At 38.5% G+C, this 16,082-nt stretch overlaps 1 protein-coding gene across 3 annotated transcripts in view; it reads left to right on the top strand.

Annotated features, from left to right (window-relative positions):
- Positions 1-16,082, top strand: part of ARHGEF26 (Rho guanine nucleotide exchange factor 26) — a 142,193-nt gene that overhangs the window by 20,136 nt on the left and 105,975 nt on the right. For all 3 annotated transcript variants that reach the window (XR_001918121.1, XM_018048732.1, XM_005675418.3), the window contains 2 exons: positions 8,605-8,661; positions 11,902-12,062. Coding sequence is in view for 2 of the 3 variants with exons in the window: in XM_018048732.1 (XP_017904221.1) it covers positions 8,605-8,661; positions 11,902-12,062 (218 nt within the window). In the remaining variant the exon portion in view is untranslated. The remainder of the gene's footprint in view (positions 1-8,604; positions 8,662-11,901; positions 12,063-16,082) is intronic.

The raw sequence follows: 16,082 nt of genomic DNA, 5'->3' as shown, positions 1-16,082 counted from the left end.
GAATGGCAACAAAGATGTTGGCACCTCCTTTATAAGCAGGTGTCCTTTTCTGCAAGAAGAGCCCCTCAGACCTGTTCTGCCTTCATCAGCCCCTTCCTGACTCATGCCTTCAACCATGTGTCATCAGCTTCATTGTCAGTTACGCACCTCTAACCCTGTCCTCCTCTGTTCACCCATCTGCACACCTGCCTGTCATCACTCATTGTCAACACTGCCTCATAAGCCACTGCCTGGTTTGGGCTTGACCGAAACCTTTCTCATTGCTTGCCTTTATCTTAGCTACTTTTATCTGTGAATGGTTACCTCTCATGAGCTTTCCTGTGGGCAGCAACTAAGAAATGCAGGTATTGTTGGCATCTCTAAACAGTTCCATTTGCCTACCCTACTTGCTTTGTTTCTTTTTTTGAGGAAAGACTTTGAAACTTAGTTTTTATTAAAAGTGTTGCTTTAATTCCAAAGCTAAGAGATGTTTATTAGTGGAAAATTAAAAAGTACCAATAGATAAAAAGAAGAAAATAAAAATTGTTTGAAATCCTTCCCATGTAGTCACTGTTGATATTTTGGCATATAACTTTTCAGACCCTTTTTTTTTTCTTAATGTGTATTTAGAATTTTCCTCTTCCTTTAAGCAAAAATTAATAAAATAATATTGTCTTTTTGCTCATATTTTCCCTTTAATAATGTATAATGTTGTAAATCTTTGCTTGTCATTAAACTTGCTGTTTCTTAACCCATTTTTTTCTCTTAACAACACTGTAAATGACTTTTCATGTCATTAAACGTTCTTCCGTAACAACTTTTGTAAAGCCCATATTTATATTTCATCAAATAGGTAGATTTTTTTTTTTTTAATGTTTGGTTCTTTTAACCAATTCCCCTTGGTTAGTCATTAGTTTGTTCTTAATATTCCAATTTAAAATTCAAAATTTAAATTAAGTTCTTTGAAATAGTCATTTTTAAATTACAAAGGTAATGCAAGTGCATTCACCTTATTACAAAACTGAACACAAGACTGAAAGTTGCTATGGTTTTACCACCATTCCCAACTCCCTCCACTATTCACCATTATTAGTCTGGTCTCTTCCTCAGTATTTTATTAAATATTCCATTTTTTAAAACTGCTCCCCTTTTATGAAATAATTTTATAGAATTGCCTTTTCCCCCTAAAACCAGTTTTCCTTTTTATCTTACTTCTGTGACATTAGCTTTTCATGTATGTCCTGATCTCATGTTCTCCCCTTGGTTGCTAATAGAAAAAGCAGAAGTGGGCTTCTCTCTTACTGGGGGATAGAGATTGAGTCCACCTGGGTCCAGGCTCAGTAGCGCACAGGGGAGTGAATGGTTTTGAGAGCCATAAGTCAAAGAGAGGAATTTGTGGAGATTCCACGGCTGTCAGGACTAATCAACAAGTTAAATTGCCAGGCACCCTGCCAACAGCTTAGCTGTCTCTGGGGCAAGAGCTGAGAATTCATTTGGGGATGCAGTTTCTGAGGTATCCAAGGGGAGGACCTTAGTTTAAAGGAAGGGTAGCTGCAAGTCGCACATACCTCGAAGAAATTCAGAAGTGTGAGAAGGCAGTGCACTGTGGTGGTAAAGAAATTAGTCCTTGTGGGCAGCAGGCACGCCTGAGTTGAATACCAGCTTGACCACTTATTAGGGCTCATGATGACTTAACTTTCCTGTGTCTCTGTTTTCTTATTTGTAAAATAGCAATAGTAATACCTTTCTTGTGGTATTGTTAGAGGATTTAGATGCATGGTGCCTGGTGCAAGAACAGTGCCTGGTGCATGGTAAGCATTGGATACAAGAACAGTGGTAAGCATTTAGATGCAAGAACAGTGCCTGGTGCATGGTAAGCATTGGATACATCAGTAGTTGGAGAAATACAAGAGGAACCAACCAGAACTCTGAATCAGGTCTTGGCTAAATAAAGGATGCTGGTTTACAGGGGCTGGCTGCAAAGTAACACATGTACTCTTGTCTCCTAAATTCTACAAGGCACCGCAGTTTACTTAAGGACCTTGCTGTTTGTGGTCTGTGCTCTCCACCTCGTATCTGTGTTGAAGTAGCTGGGACTCAGTTAGGAATCCTGGCTCTGGCTATCGAGGGAGACACAGGCCATTGCAGGGTCAGAGCCCCGAGCCCTGCCTTGCCTTATCTGCGTTCGCCACGGTTTTAGCAGACCCGAGGTTACATCTTGGGGGCTGGCAGAGCTTGATGTTTCTTGAGATTCAAGAATTTTGGTGAGGATTACAGAATTTTCAGTTTTAAGTTTATAGAATTTATAGTTTTAAGATTATAGAATTTTACTGTTTTAACAAAAGTAAATGAGAGAGGCACTCTGGTTTTTTGAGCAAATGATGAGATCCCCGGCATGTCACTGGAGATCTTTTTAAATCAAGCACGTGATTTTATTAAATGGGCCATGGTCTTCTACCTCTCATTATTCTAAAAAATAGTGATCTATGTACCTGTTTCTCCTTAAAAAATATGGCACTGTCCCCATCTTGACCTCAGTTATCTCATCTTTGATCATCTGGATTTCTGGCCTTTGGTATGCAGCAGCTTGTGGCTTAGGTGGATAGTGTCTCAGTGATTTCTCAGTCGACGAGGTGGAGGCTACTTTCAGAAGACAGTTTCAGGCCCGTGGCAGATTTTTCATTTTAGGAACTTCAAGCATACTCTCAGAGAGCTGCTGTTCCTGCGTTGTTGAAGTGAAAGAACTCGTAACTCATTGGAAATTCCAGGACTGTTCAATTTGTATTAAGTCTGTAGAAAACACCTAGGAGTGAGTGTATCGCATGGTATAATTTTACTTTGCAATTCATTCTCTTCCCACTTGAACTCTCCAGAATAGAAGCCCATGAATCGCAAGTCACCAGGAGGCATGAATAAACCAGCTGGTTTTCAGCAAATGGATAACTCTTAAGTTTGAAGGTCTTAGCTCCAGTGGGTATTCAGTGGACATCAGTGCTTTATGGAGCCTGAGTGAACTTGGATTATAAATATCTGATCTCATTTTTAATTAACTATTTTTCTGAGTCTCTTTGGTCGGTCAGTCTTTTGCAGGCCTTCCTATTCTGGTTTCTTTGGCTGGTGGTTAAAAGAGAAAGAGTGTGCACCCATCTTATCTATATAGAAACAATGTCAAGTCATAGAGGGCCTGAGGTCATATCCCTGTTTACCCCATAGAACATGATCCGATCAGCCTAGAGACTGGGGTAATTCCTCTTGGCTCTGTACACAGTTACAGGGCAGGCTCTATCCTGTAGACAGGCTTAGTTATACATGGCAGCCTCAGGATTCTTTTGGAGACTTAGAGAACCCGGCTTTTACTACCTACTGTAGTCAGTGGCGTCAGAGGCCAAGGAACATTGCCTAGGTTTTCTTAAGACAGTTTTTCACAAGGTGAAATCACCTGTAGCTGTGATGAGTGCAGAAGTGGAATTACTACCGAAAGCCTGCTTGTTCCTTCATGAGATAGTCATCTAACAAGCTCAGACTTGCAAAGGATCATGAAGGAAATTAACATCCATTTTATTCATTTTTTTAATCATAAAAAAATGAAGCTTGGTTAATTTACAATGTCATGTTTCAGGTGTAGAGCAAAGTGATTCAGTTGTGCATATGCATCTATCTATTATTTTTTATTCGTTTCCCATATAGGTTATTATAAAGCACTGAGTGTAGTTCCCTGTGCGATAAATCAGGTCCTTGCTGTTTATCTGTCTTCTGTGTTGAAGTGTGCACCTGTTAATCACACATTCCTTATTTATCTCTCCTCCTCCTTTCCCATTTGGTAGCCGTAAGTTTGCTTTCTATGTCTGTGAATCTGTTTCTATTTTGTAAATAAGTTCATTTATGTAATTTTTGTAGATTCTACATATAAGCCATATCATACGATATTTGTCTTTCCCAGACTAACTTGGCATAAGTTTTAGGTAGAGTAACTTTCGGATCTATCCTTTGGGGAGTTTACCTTAAATTTCAAAAACTGTATCTTGGGGCCAGTTAGACAGTATATCCATTGATGAAATATCTCCTACTGTTTTTTATTAGTTTTAGCCAATTGTTAATTTTTGTCTCTTTTGAACATGGAAAATATGTTGATTACAAAAAATCATAGGTGGAGAATTTTAATACCAATTACAGTAGTAAAAATATAATTTATAATTATTAATTTAGAACTATTATGAGATTAGTGAGTTCCCTGCATTCACTGCCTTGACAAGTCACATAATATATGTTCATATTTCTTAACATATGTCAGAACTGTAGTTGTGGGCTACAGTTTTGTTTTATTTGAATTAATTTTTATCCACTTTTATTTGAATATGTGTCATATATGTCAAATAAATATTAACATATATTCACATGTTCTCCTAAGAGTATAGAATCTGCCATGGCAAGATTTGAACAGTTTTGTGAATTAGCTGGATTGTACAAAACCAAGAACCTCAAACTGAGTGTAGTACTTAATGTTTCATTCAACTACATTTATAACTATACTTATTGTTGATATAGTTAAATAGGAAATTTAAAGCAATGAGCAAGTTCTAGTGAGGTCAGAAGAGAGCTGTAAAGGCTTGTTGCTTGGCAGTCTGTGTGTTCTGGAGCCGCCGCTGCAAGATACATATGTAAAAAGTTTTAAAAAGAGCCTATTTGCTTTAGTTTATTTCATTTTAGATGACAGAATAGGAATCCCGTTTTGGAAGCTGGTGTATTATCTTTTCCACACGTGGAAACAAGGAGAACACTTGGAGAAATGTGATAAACTTGATATTTTAATTCTCTTAGCAAAAGTGTGCAAACTGCAGAAAACATGTAAACGTAAAAACTGTAGGTATTATTGTAAACATATGTTTTACACACATATTTGTGTGCTTGTGCAAAAGAAAAGCCTGTGCTTACCAGGGATTTTTACTTCGGTTTAGCAATAGGTCATTGGTTTTGAATAGAAAATTTCCGGAGATACATACTATTGAAATCGTTGCACAGTCTTTCTCCTTCTTTTATTTCCCTCTCTCCTTCCTCCCCCTTCTTTCCTTGTTTCTTTCCACTTGGCATTTTGCTCTGTGTTTTCATTCTCCCCATTCTCCTGCCTGTCTTCTGCCAGTGTCTGTGGGGCCCACTTATATATCCCCTCTCCCCTTCTTTTTCTGGTTTCATTTTCCACATTCTTCAGTCTCTGAAACCCTCTTGCCCACTCTTGATCTTCTGCCTCCAGGCACCTGCTCTCAGGTACTGTGTAATTTAGAGTTGCATGTGGAAGATCTCAGGTGGACAAAAAGCTTCCTCTTGGCTCCGGAGAAGAACCCGTCCAGCCGGGCCCCAAGCGGTGGTCTGGAAGTCAGCCAGGTGGAGCTGGCTTGTCATAACTCCAGGCCTGGCCTTCTGGATCCTTGAATGTGTCAGCTTTCTTAATTATAACCCAAGAATGTACTTTCTAGAACCTTTTGTTTTCTTTATCAGTCAGTTCTGTATGGGCTACTGGTTTCTAATTGGTGACTTCTTGGTTAAAGGAATGTTTGATCATTTTTTATTAATGTTGGTGAAAGATGATAATTCTATGTATGAGTGCTTTGCCTTTTTCAAAACTACCTTCTCTCTTCTCCCTCAGAAGGGCAACTACTTTAGCTGGGGATTTCTTTTTTTTTTTTCCCTTTGTGATAGGATGAGGTACTCTTAATCCCTCAGTGACCTAGCTGTATCTGGCTAGGTCTCTAAGCCCACATGCTTTACTTTCTTCCCCTTAAGATTTCCGGGTTTGAACTGAGTAGTAGCTGTGGATGGAGATGCTAGTGGCATGGAAATTCTTGCTGATGACATCACCTGCTGAGACTATGGGCACAGTGCCAGGATATTGATCTGCTGGGCTTTGAGTCAGGCAGGAAATCCTGTGAAATTCCTGCTCAACGTTAACCAAATGGGAGCAGCTCTGAACGGTTTCATTCTTTTGGCCAGTCTCCTCCCTTATTAAAATGTATGAAGACGCCTTTTTAACCATGGTTTCTTGCCGACAAGCTGACCCAGTGTCAGCATGGTAGATAAGGCTGAGAACATTCCATGATATGTGCAGTGACAACAAACATATGGAGACTTGGTGCAGACCTGGCATTAGAATGGGTCATCATTAGGGACAGTCACCCAACCTTATAAATAAGGTGCCTTCATGGAAAACTGGGGGTCCCCTGTCCCTGATAATATCATGATTAAGAGTGAGACCCCTTGAGTTGGTATACCTGGATGAGGATCCTGGCCTTCCTATCTGTTAGCTATGTGATCTGGAATCCTAAGTCTTAGTTGTTATTACTGTCTGTGAAATGGGCATAAGAATAGTATTGGCTTTTTAGAGTTTTTCTGAGGATTCACTGATCACAGGGATATAAAATACTTGGCATATTTCCTGGCAGTCAGTAAATGATTGTTGATTTTACTATTGACTTAGGACTCTTTCTACTCTATAGTACTACTCTCTATAATCTTTTCTAACAACCAGATTGAAGGCAGTAACATAAGTTGTCTTTATTTCCCTGACCCCACCATGTAAAGAACTGTATACCAGCGGTCTTCACACTGAGGTACACATCACACGCCTGCATTCAGCAAGACCAGGCGAGGGGGGCAGGAATAGTTTCAAGGGGGCCATTTTCCAGATCCTCAATTCCTAGGCATTCTTTCTCTAAAGCTGAGAGTGTATCTCCAGTTAAAGTGTTACACCAGATTTTGTTCTCCAGTTTCCAGTTTTCACAGTTACCCTTTTGCCATTTTTCTAAAGAAAGCCCATCTCAAATCTTACTTTGGCGTTTGATGCCCCGTGTCAGCATGTTAAATCACAGCACAAAATAAAATGGGTCAATTTGAAGTATTGGTTTCAGCAAAACCTCCTTTAATGAAGCCACCATACACCCCTACCCCGTCTCACTCAGAGTTGCATTTGTAGTAAAATTTTACTTTTAGTGCTTAATGCATTGAAATTGGAAATAATTGCATCATTTTGATTACGGATTATTAATGGTGTTTGTAGTGGTTATACAATCCAGAAGAGTCTTTATACTTAAAGCTCATTGATCACAAGAAATTTTAGAAAATTAAATGTAAAAACCTATGCCCTAAATATGCTAGAGTGACTAATTAAATACTCTGACACAGCAGGAAATTTGGAGGGAAAATTGACATAGAAATGGGTTTTCAAGGAGAAAGAAGAATAATGTAAAATCTCCTTATGTTTTAAATGGATGATGGTGGATATTGTCATGATGGTTTTTATATTCCACTGCTGCTGCTGTCGCTTCAGTTGTGTCTGACTCTGTGCGACCCCATAGATGGCAGCCCACCAGGCTCCGCTGTCCCTGGGATTCTCCAGGCAAGAACACTGGAGTGGGTTGCCATTTCCCTCTCCAGTGCATGAAAGTGAAAAGTGAAAGTGAAGTCGCTCAGTCGTGTCCAACTCTTCGCGACCCATTTAAAAGAATATGATAGCACATGGTTAAAATGTCTAGATTTACAATTAAGAGGAAGATATGTCTTTAAGATTCTTTAAATTTTGGATGAAAATTTGAAATGTCAACATAAAATGGGTCTAAAGGGAAGATGGTTTTTTAGCTTTTTTAGGAAGTAGATAGCAGAAAGTTTGAAGACCTCTGTTACATTTTATTGCTATCGCTTTTTCACACAAGAGGAGGACATTCTTCTTTTTTGCTGCTCCTCTGTTAAGTGCAAGATCTAATTGGTTGGTCTGTGTACATGCCTTACTTTTCGTTAATTAAACTCTAACTGAAAAACATGAATGTCTTTCATGTGCTGGACTCAGGGCCAGGTATATTAGAACAGACTCCAGGTCCTGCCTTCATGGGGTTTGTAATTCAACCTCTGTTCTGAGTTAGAGACTGAATTTTGGTAGGAACTGCAGCGATCAAGTAGAAATGTGTAACAGTTGCGATAAGGACTTCGGAATTCAACTAGGGACACAACTGCATTATTCCAAGTATGGTACTGGTATTCTTGGCTCTTGCCGGTACTCTTGCTTCATCAAAGAATATCAGATTAACATGCTTATTTGTCAAAATTAAATATGCCCCAAAACCTGTTGAAATTGGGCCAAGAGGACTGTGTTTTCTTGTTTGGGTTTTTGTAAAGAGCATTGGTGTTCCGTTGAGTTTCTGTTTTCACAGAGTGTTCACATGGTGTTAAAATTACACTTTCAATGTAATAAGGATACCGTATCACTGACCAGGGTTTCTAAGCAGTAAACTCTTAGGGTGGTAGCTTTCTTTCTTTTATTTTTTATTATCAGGGACTTCTTCACTTATGAATTGGGAGTTAATTTCGTAATTATTTTAGGAATAGCCAGAACTAAGACCAGAACAAATTAACTCAAATGCGTTGGGTAGTGTTCTAGACACTTTTCATTCCTTTAATGTTGTACTATGCTAATTTATTAATGTGATTAAATGTCATCTGAGGGATATGAGACTCAATATGTACTGAACCCAGCATTTTGCAGTTAATTCAAATTTGAAGGGCATAGAATTATGCCTTACATAATAAAGAAGTTGTTTATGAAAGTAAATGAGCTCAACTTTATTTTGCTTTTTGCTCTAGGTGAAAAGAAATGGATTATCTCAGACAGTTAGCCAGGAGGAAAGAAAGCGACAAGAGGTATTTTTTTTTTTCTTCAAAATTTTATTAATTTATTTGGCTGTGCTGGATCTTAGTTGCAGCTTGTGGGATCTAGTTCCCTAACCAGGAACTGAGCCCGAGTCCCTTGCATTGGGAGCACAGAGTCTTACCGGACCACCAGGGGAGTTCCGAAAGGTATATTTTCTACCAAGCAGATTCTTTAGGATTCTCAGGGGTGCCTGTTTTGTTGAGTATTTTCCTCTGACAGCGTATTCATTTTCTTTTCTTTTTTTTTTACAAAAAGGTTATGTGATTATTGTCAAATAAAATTACATATAAGCTCTCAGAAAAGAAAATTTAAAATATCCCAGTGACATTTTAATTTAACAAAGCACCTAGTCCCTAGTGGTTCAGACTGTAAAGAATCTGCCTGCAATGCAGGAGACCCAGTTTCAATCTCTGGGTCAAGAAGATCCCCTGGAGAAACCCACTCCAGTATTCTTTCCTAGAGAGTCCCATGAACAGAGGACCCTGCAGTCCATGGGACTGCAAAAAGTTGGACATGACTGAGCAATTAAGCAAACAAAAACTAAAAACAAAATGTCATTTTAACTTAACAAAGCACCTAGTCCAGGTATAATATTTACATTGGAAGAAATATGTTGAAAAATGGAAAAGACATAGATTAGATTCTGGAACTGAAAAAGGATGATAGGAGAAAAACTCTGAACCCTCTTTGCAAGATTTCTAGAAATCTAAAATTATACCAAAACACGTTTGCTTAATAAAATATAGAACAGATAGCAATAGTTTCATAACTTGAAATTTAGTAAATGCAGCTTAAGAAAATTGCTCATTGTAATAATATTTTGAAGTTCTCAAAGCACTTTCATTTTGACTTATGCATATGGGTTTGGAGATAAATAAGCTTAGGCATATATATGCATATAAATAAATTCCATAGAGGATATGAAATACCCCTTTCTTATTTCATTGGCTTGCAATTACACAAAAATATAAGGGTGAATTATAGGACTATTTTTAAAAAATCAGAATAACGTATAACATTGCTGTATACATCACAGAGAATTTTAAAAATTATTACATTTATAATTTTTCTAATTTTTATAAAGAAAATATGACTTTCAATAAAATAGAAGTCTTACATTCTCCTCCTTTCATTCCTTTCCTCTCCTCCCTAGAGACAACTATAATTATGAATCTATGTGTATCCATCTGTTCACATATTACATCTATTTATGTACATATGTTTGTGTGTGCCTGTTAAGATGTAGATAGATGATATGATTCTGAACATATGTTTTGGTTGACTGCTTTTTACATTTAACATTGTTTTTGAAATTTATCCATGTAAAGACATATTAACCTAGGTCGTTTATTCAAACTACTATATAGTATTCCATTCTATAAATACTTCTAAATATGTTTTCCTAATGATAGACAAGAGGCGGTATTTTTTTTTTTACTGTTAACATTGTGGCATAAACAGCTCAAGAGCTTCTCCAGGGTCCCGATTCTATTAGAATATTTGTTTTCTTTTAAATCTATTCCATTTCCCTTACATTTTGAGAGTATTTATTCAGATTTGTGATATAAAAATGTAATGATAGCAGCAAATCTAATTATGATTTATTTCTATTCTTGTACTGATATTTAACAGATCTAATGTGATTTGCCTTTAAGTAGTTGATGTTTCTAATGCAGGATGTTTTAAGTTATTACATTAAATGTATTATATTAAACTACCGCATACTCATCTTTTCCTGTGATCTATTCTATATAGTTTATCATATCATTTTGTTTGAATCTTCACATTTTGGATTTGATTACAAAAGCCTCTACTTTGAAATGTTTTTAATCATTCCAAGGCACCATATCCATCAACAACCTGAAATCCACTATTTTTGGTCAGGAAGAGTGAACTTTCTTTAGTCTGTATTACATTTCCTGGGGATAATTTTATTAATTGAATTGAATTACACAAGATACAAGTTAAATGAAACTCTTATTAACATCCTTGTCTTTACGTCTAATGACATAATCATTAGATGGTTATATCACTTAAAGTCCCTGGAACACAACCAAGGTTCAATCAGCACGTTGAAGTAAGACTTACCTACGTGATTATGGATGCTAGGAACAGAGGTGAACAATGAGATTAGCACCACTAACCTGATTCACAGAGTATTACAGAGGATGGCCCGCCCACCGGCAGCGGGGCGTCCACCTGCCCGTGCCTACCTGCTCCCACCTGACCTCAGCTGGGGCGCTAGTTCTTATAAGGAGACTCTTCTGGGTCCCTCTGGGCCGGGCCCTAAGGGGAGGAGCCCTGGAGGTCAAGGTGATGGTGGCTCTGTTGTTAGGGAAGATCTCCAGGAAGGAAGGGAATCGCAAGCCCGCAAGGATGTTCACCACCCCTCCCTGAGGAGGAATTCTCTCTGCCTGGCCATTCGAGGAGAATCTGATTTTGTTAAGGCCCGAGATGAATTCCTTACAGAGGGCGTTGGTATCTCTCCACATATGTGGGTTGGCTTTTCATCGTTAATGAAGGCTTATCAGGTGAACCACCGCTGTGTGCCTGACACCAAGAGTTTCTGCTGAGGGTCCTTCACTCCTTCTTGAGACACTGAAGAGAGGAGAAAGGGTGGCTTACTGGACAGAATTACTTTCAATTGTATGAGTTTATATAAAAGAATTCCTGTGGCTGATAAGAACCTTTTGAGGGTAGGTCCAGTCATGCTCTTTAATACACCCAGAATATTTGCTCATATTAACTACCAATTAGTTGAATTAAAACACAGGGAGAGAAAGGACCCACAGGGGAGGGAAGAAATGGATTTGTGAGAAATTGTCTCTGAATCCCAAGGGAGGTCCATAAATCTTCACTGTCCCAGAACAGCATGCTTTGAAATCAGGGCTGGAGGAGATGACCCCAGAGGTTAATGAATGTCACCCTAAGGTTTTACGACCTGCCCTAGCTTCCTCCCAGAGATTCTGCCCTCTGGCAAAACATGACCTCAGGATGCCAAGTGCCTTCATTTTTTCCTATTTACACTCTAGCCAGTGACTCTGCTTCTCAAAACATGGGTATATGTGCCTTATATATAAGACAGTAGTTTGGTAATGTATTTTTTTTTCTTTTATACTTACAGCTTTGCAGTTTTAGAGATACTGTTATTCTTATAGCAGAATTATGAGAGCTCGATTTAAATTCTTTAATTGAAAGAATTAACAACTCTTCTTCTTCCTCCTCATCAGGCTATTTTTGAAGTCATATCCTCTGAACATTCATATTTACTCAGTTTGGAGATCTTGATACGAATGTTTAAAAATTCTAAAGCACTGAGTGATACGATGACCAAAACCGAGAGTCACCATCTTTTCTCCAATATTACAGATGTCTGTGAGGCAAGCAAAAAGTAAGTTCACTTTCATTTGCCTTTGGATATTCCTTACTAACAAACATCTGGGTTCTCTAAAAAGGAGGGGTGTGAAGCCTCTCATTTGTTCAATTGGCTTTTATCTTTGTCCCTTGAAGTAAATTTTAAGGTCTGTTTCAAATTGCTGATGTGTAAATAGATGCTAAGTGTGTAGTAAATCGACACAGCAGACGTTTTTATCTGAGGTCTCCATATTCCTTGTTTTTCTCCCTATTTTATCCCTTTTATTTTTCCTTTTTAATTATGCCAGTAATATAACAACATTTAGTTGGAAAAGAAAAAAGTAACTCATGATCATAATATTTAAATACAAAAATTACTTGTTTACATTTTCACACTCTTGCTTTGTCAAGATAGGTATATATTATTTTTAAAGTGCAATCATAGTGTCCATAATGATTTCTGTAGGCTTTCCCTATTTCACTTTCCATAAGCACTGTTAGAAGAACTTTCATTATTATTATATTTTTAATGAGGGCGGGAAGCTCAGTTTGTACCTCAGTTGGGAACTCTTCTGTCCTGAGGAACTACATAGCTGTTCTGGAGCCTTGTGCAGTGATGTACTAAATTGAGCTGTGCAAAGTTGTTGTTTTGGGTGGTCAAAATGGTTTGAATATTGACAGTTTTTTATTTGAGTCAAAGGTGGGTTTATCATTCAACTTGTGAAGCTTAAGCTTTAAGTCTGCTTACTTTGCAAGGGCATCTTTTAAATATTTTTTATAGTGCCTGATTTCTTCTTAGAGGGCCTCCAAAGTGTATAGGCTTCAGGGCCCACAATGGCTGGACCTGCCTCAAGGACTTGAATACCCTTGGTGAATCTGGACGTTGTTCATTTGTTCACTGGACGTTGTTCACTTAAGCGCAGAGCCAGGCAGGCAGTGGTGGGAATGTGAACGTATTCCTGGCTCCATCTCTGTGTGCAGGCATACTAGATTTTCCTTTTGAACCACAAGATTGAACGTTGCGTGATGAACAGGTTAGTGTGTGAGTTTGGGCTACTGCAGAGATGGGATTCATGGTCAGATCAGTGAGAGCTCCTAGTATTTTATGCTAGTTACACAACTTCTGAAGCCAGATTCTGCCACAAGAAAAGATCTTGGCAATCTTGTGTCTGACATGGATACTTAAAAATTCATGTTCAGAGGACCTATTGAACCTTAGAGAAGAGAGTGTGCGTGGTGATATGCACTGCAGCTTGAAAAGTCCTCTTTTAGAACCTGAGTCATTGCTTGTGTTCAGCCCATTCATTGCTTTTTTGGGGAGCACGATTCTTGCCCATTTTGTTAAGAGAAATGAAAAATCTTTCTCCTTTTAGTGAAGAGAACAAAACAAGAGCCTTAGATGGTGTGTCCTGGTTAGACAGGTGTTCAGATTTCAAAATGAGTCTCTTTCATTTTAACTTGTACTTTGGTTTAACTATGACGATAAATCTCTATATTAGTTATATTGCTACACAGAATTATTACTGTTGTGATAACTATAACATGTAAGATATGATTTTAATTAGAATTTATTTTCTGAAAACCACAGTGCACATTTTTACTCCTCTTTGGAACAGCAGTTCTTGAACGGAGGATGTTTTGGGTCCTAGAATCTTTGGACCTCGATAGCATTGCTCCTGTATCAGAGCGTGATTTAGAAAGAGCCTGGGCCCCAGCAGGTAGTAGGTTAGGCTTGACAAGGTTTCTAAACCTCTCCAACTTAGCTATAAAATGGAGATTAAAAAAATGCATAATTGGTTAACCCTGAAATAAGTCATTTCATTTCAATTATAGATGAACATTTTATTGTTTTAATTTCCCTGGCAAAATTTAAATCTCTTATGATTTTATCTAAATGTTTTCATTTTGATAGTAACATAATTAAGAGGCTATTCTGGACATTTTTTGTCTATTTTTAATTTTTAAAACAAAAACATCTCAACCTCCATTAAATGATAAAAAAGAAGCATCTTTATCCTTTACATTTTTTTTCCTGTTTTTATTTGAAATGCAGTGTTTTAGTTTGGAGAGATGCCTACCTGTGTAATTTAATCTCTTGTTATATTTCAACTAAGAATGACTAGCTTCTACATGGTAATCCTATGTTTGTATCATAATAACTTACAAAAGTTTATTTAAGTTTGAAACACTCATTTTAGATAGTGGTTTTTTTTAATTTAATTTTTATTTTTTTATCTGGCTGTGCTGAGTCCCTGGTGGCTCAAACGGTAAAACATATGCCTGCAATGTGGGAGACTTGGGTTCTATCCCTGGTTCGAGAAGATCCCCTGGACAAGGAAATGGCAGCCCACTCCAGTACTCTTGCCCGGAAAATTCCATGGACGGAGGAGCCTGGTAGGCTACAGTCCATGGGATTGCAAGGAGTCGGACAGGACTGAGCAACTTCACTTGTGCTGAGTCTTAGTTGTGGCGTATGGGATCTTCAGTTGCAGCATGTGAGCTCTTGTTCCCTGACCAGGGATTGAATGTGGGCCCCCTGCATTGGGAATGCAGAATTGTAGCCACTGGACCCACCAAGGAAGTCTTAAATATGGCCTTTTTAAACTTCAAAGTGCTCAGAAGATTTACAAAACCTATTTCATTATGTAATGCCTGCTTGTTGAATTTTCAGAGTTTGGGCTCCAAAAGTGACTCTCAGTGTGCTACCCATGAAAGAGTTTCCAGTCTTAAGAAATCATAAAATTTTCATTTTTTTCCTTAACTAAACTAATGAACAGTGTCTAAACTGATTGCTGATCGTGTGGCATTATTTAAATGTGGCATAGTCAAGACTAAGACTGTCTTCATTGCTTTACTTTTTACCTAATGGAAAATTGTTGCTCTAGGTGATGGGATATTTAGTGGAGGCTAAGATCACGGCATGTGCAGCATTTGACTCAATAGTGTAATGTCTGGTCCTCCTCATAATTGCTTGAGTTCTTCACTGTTTGCCAGTAAGTGTCACCAAGAAGCCCTTCTGTGTAAGATGACATTATATGAAAACATTCTGACTCTGGGTGTATGCATTTGTCGTGGCTATTCCTACTGAATTTTCTATATAAAGAATTGTTCTTTTCAGTCAATACATGTGGAGCCTCTTATTCTGCCAGATGCCTGGGTTCTAGAGCGTTTCAGCTAGAAAGCATCTGCCCTGTGGCTCTCGGTCCTCACTGGTCAGTGGTTGCCAGTGGAGCTTCCCCAGTGTGTGTGCAGAGGCATACTAGACTAGGGTGCATCCCCCCAGTTGGGCAGATTTAGGTCAAGCTAAAGTTTGTGGGCCTAGAGCCCCTGGTGAGAATCAGAAGCGAGGATGAGACAAGATGCTGAAGGCTTTTGTGTTCCTGCTGAGCATCTTTTTCTGTTTCCTGAAGGCTGGGTGGGCGCAATGAGCAATTAAGTTGGGAAGTGAACTGGTGACCTGGGAGATGGTAGTGGTACAGTGTTTATATTAGAGAGGAGGTGAAGATGGTAAAAAATTTGGGGCCATTGCTAAACACAGCCAGAGATGATGGGAATCTCATAGCAGTCCTAAGAGGAAGGACTTGAGGGATATTTAGAACTTACAATTCTGAGGACTTGTCAAGAAAGAGGAAGAGCCTTGTTTGCCTCCCAGTTTCTGCCTTGTTGACCTTGAATGATGGTTTTATTAGCCAGGGTGTAAGAAAAGCAGGTTGGGGCTTATTGAGGGAGATAAGGGAATTCAGTTTGGGGCAAGCTCAAAATAACTGTGGAGCATGAAGGGAAGATGTCTAGTTGAAAGGAGAAAAAGATTAGAAATCCAGGAAAATCTTGACACAAGATGTAGATTTGAGTTGTGTACGTTCTTGGCATGTGGGTTTAAATGAGATACTAGAGCTTGCAGCACTGGTTTTGAAATGGTGGTGCTCCTTGTGTTTGTCTCCTTGGGACATTCAGAATGTATTTTTGCTTGCTCCAGTGACCTTGGGACTGTACTGGCATTAGTAGATGGGGGCCGAAAGTGCCAGACGGGTCGGTAGGACTGCCCCCAGACAAGCGT

The sequence above is a fragment of the Capra hircus genome, chromosome 1 (assembly GCF_001704415.2).
Source record: "Capra hircus breed San Clemente chromosome 1, ASM170441v1, whole genome shotgun sequence".
NCBI lineage: Eukaryota > Metazoa > Chordata > Mammalia > Artiodactyla > Bovidae > Capra > Capra hircus.
This window is presented reverse-complemented; position numbering and strand designations above follow the sequence as displayed.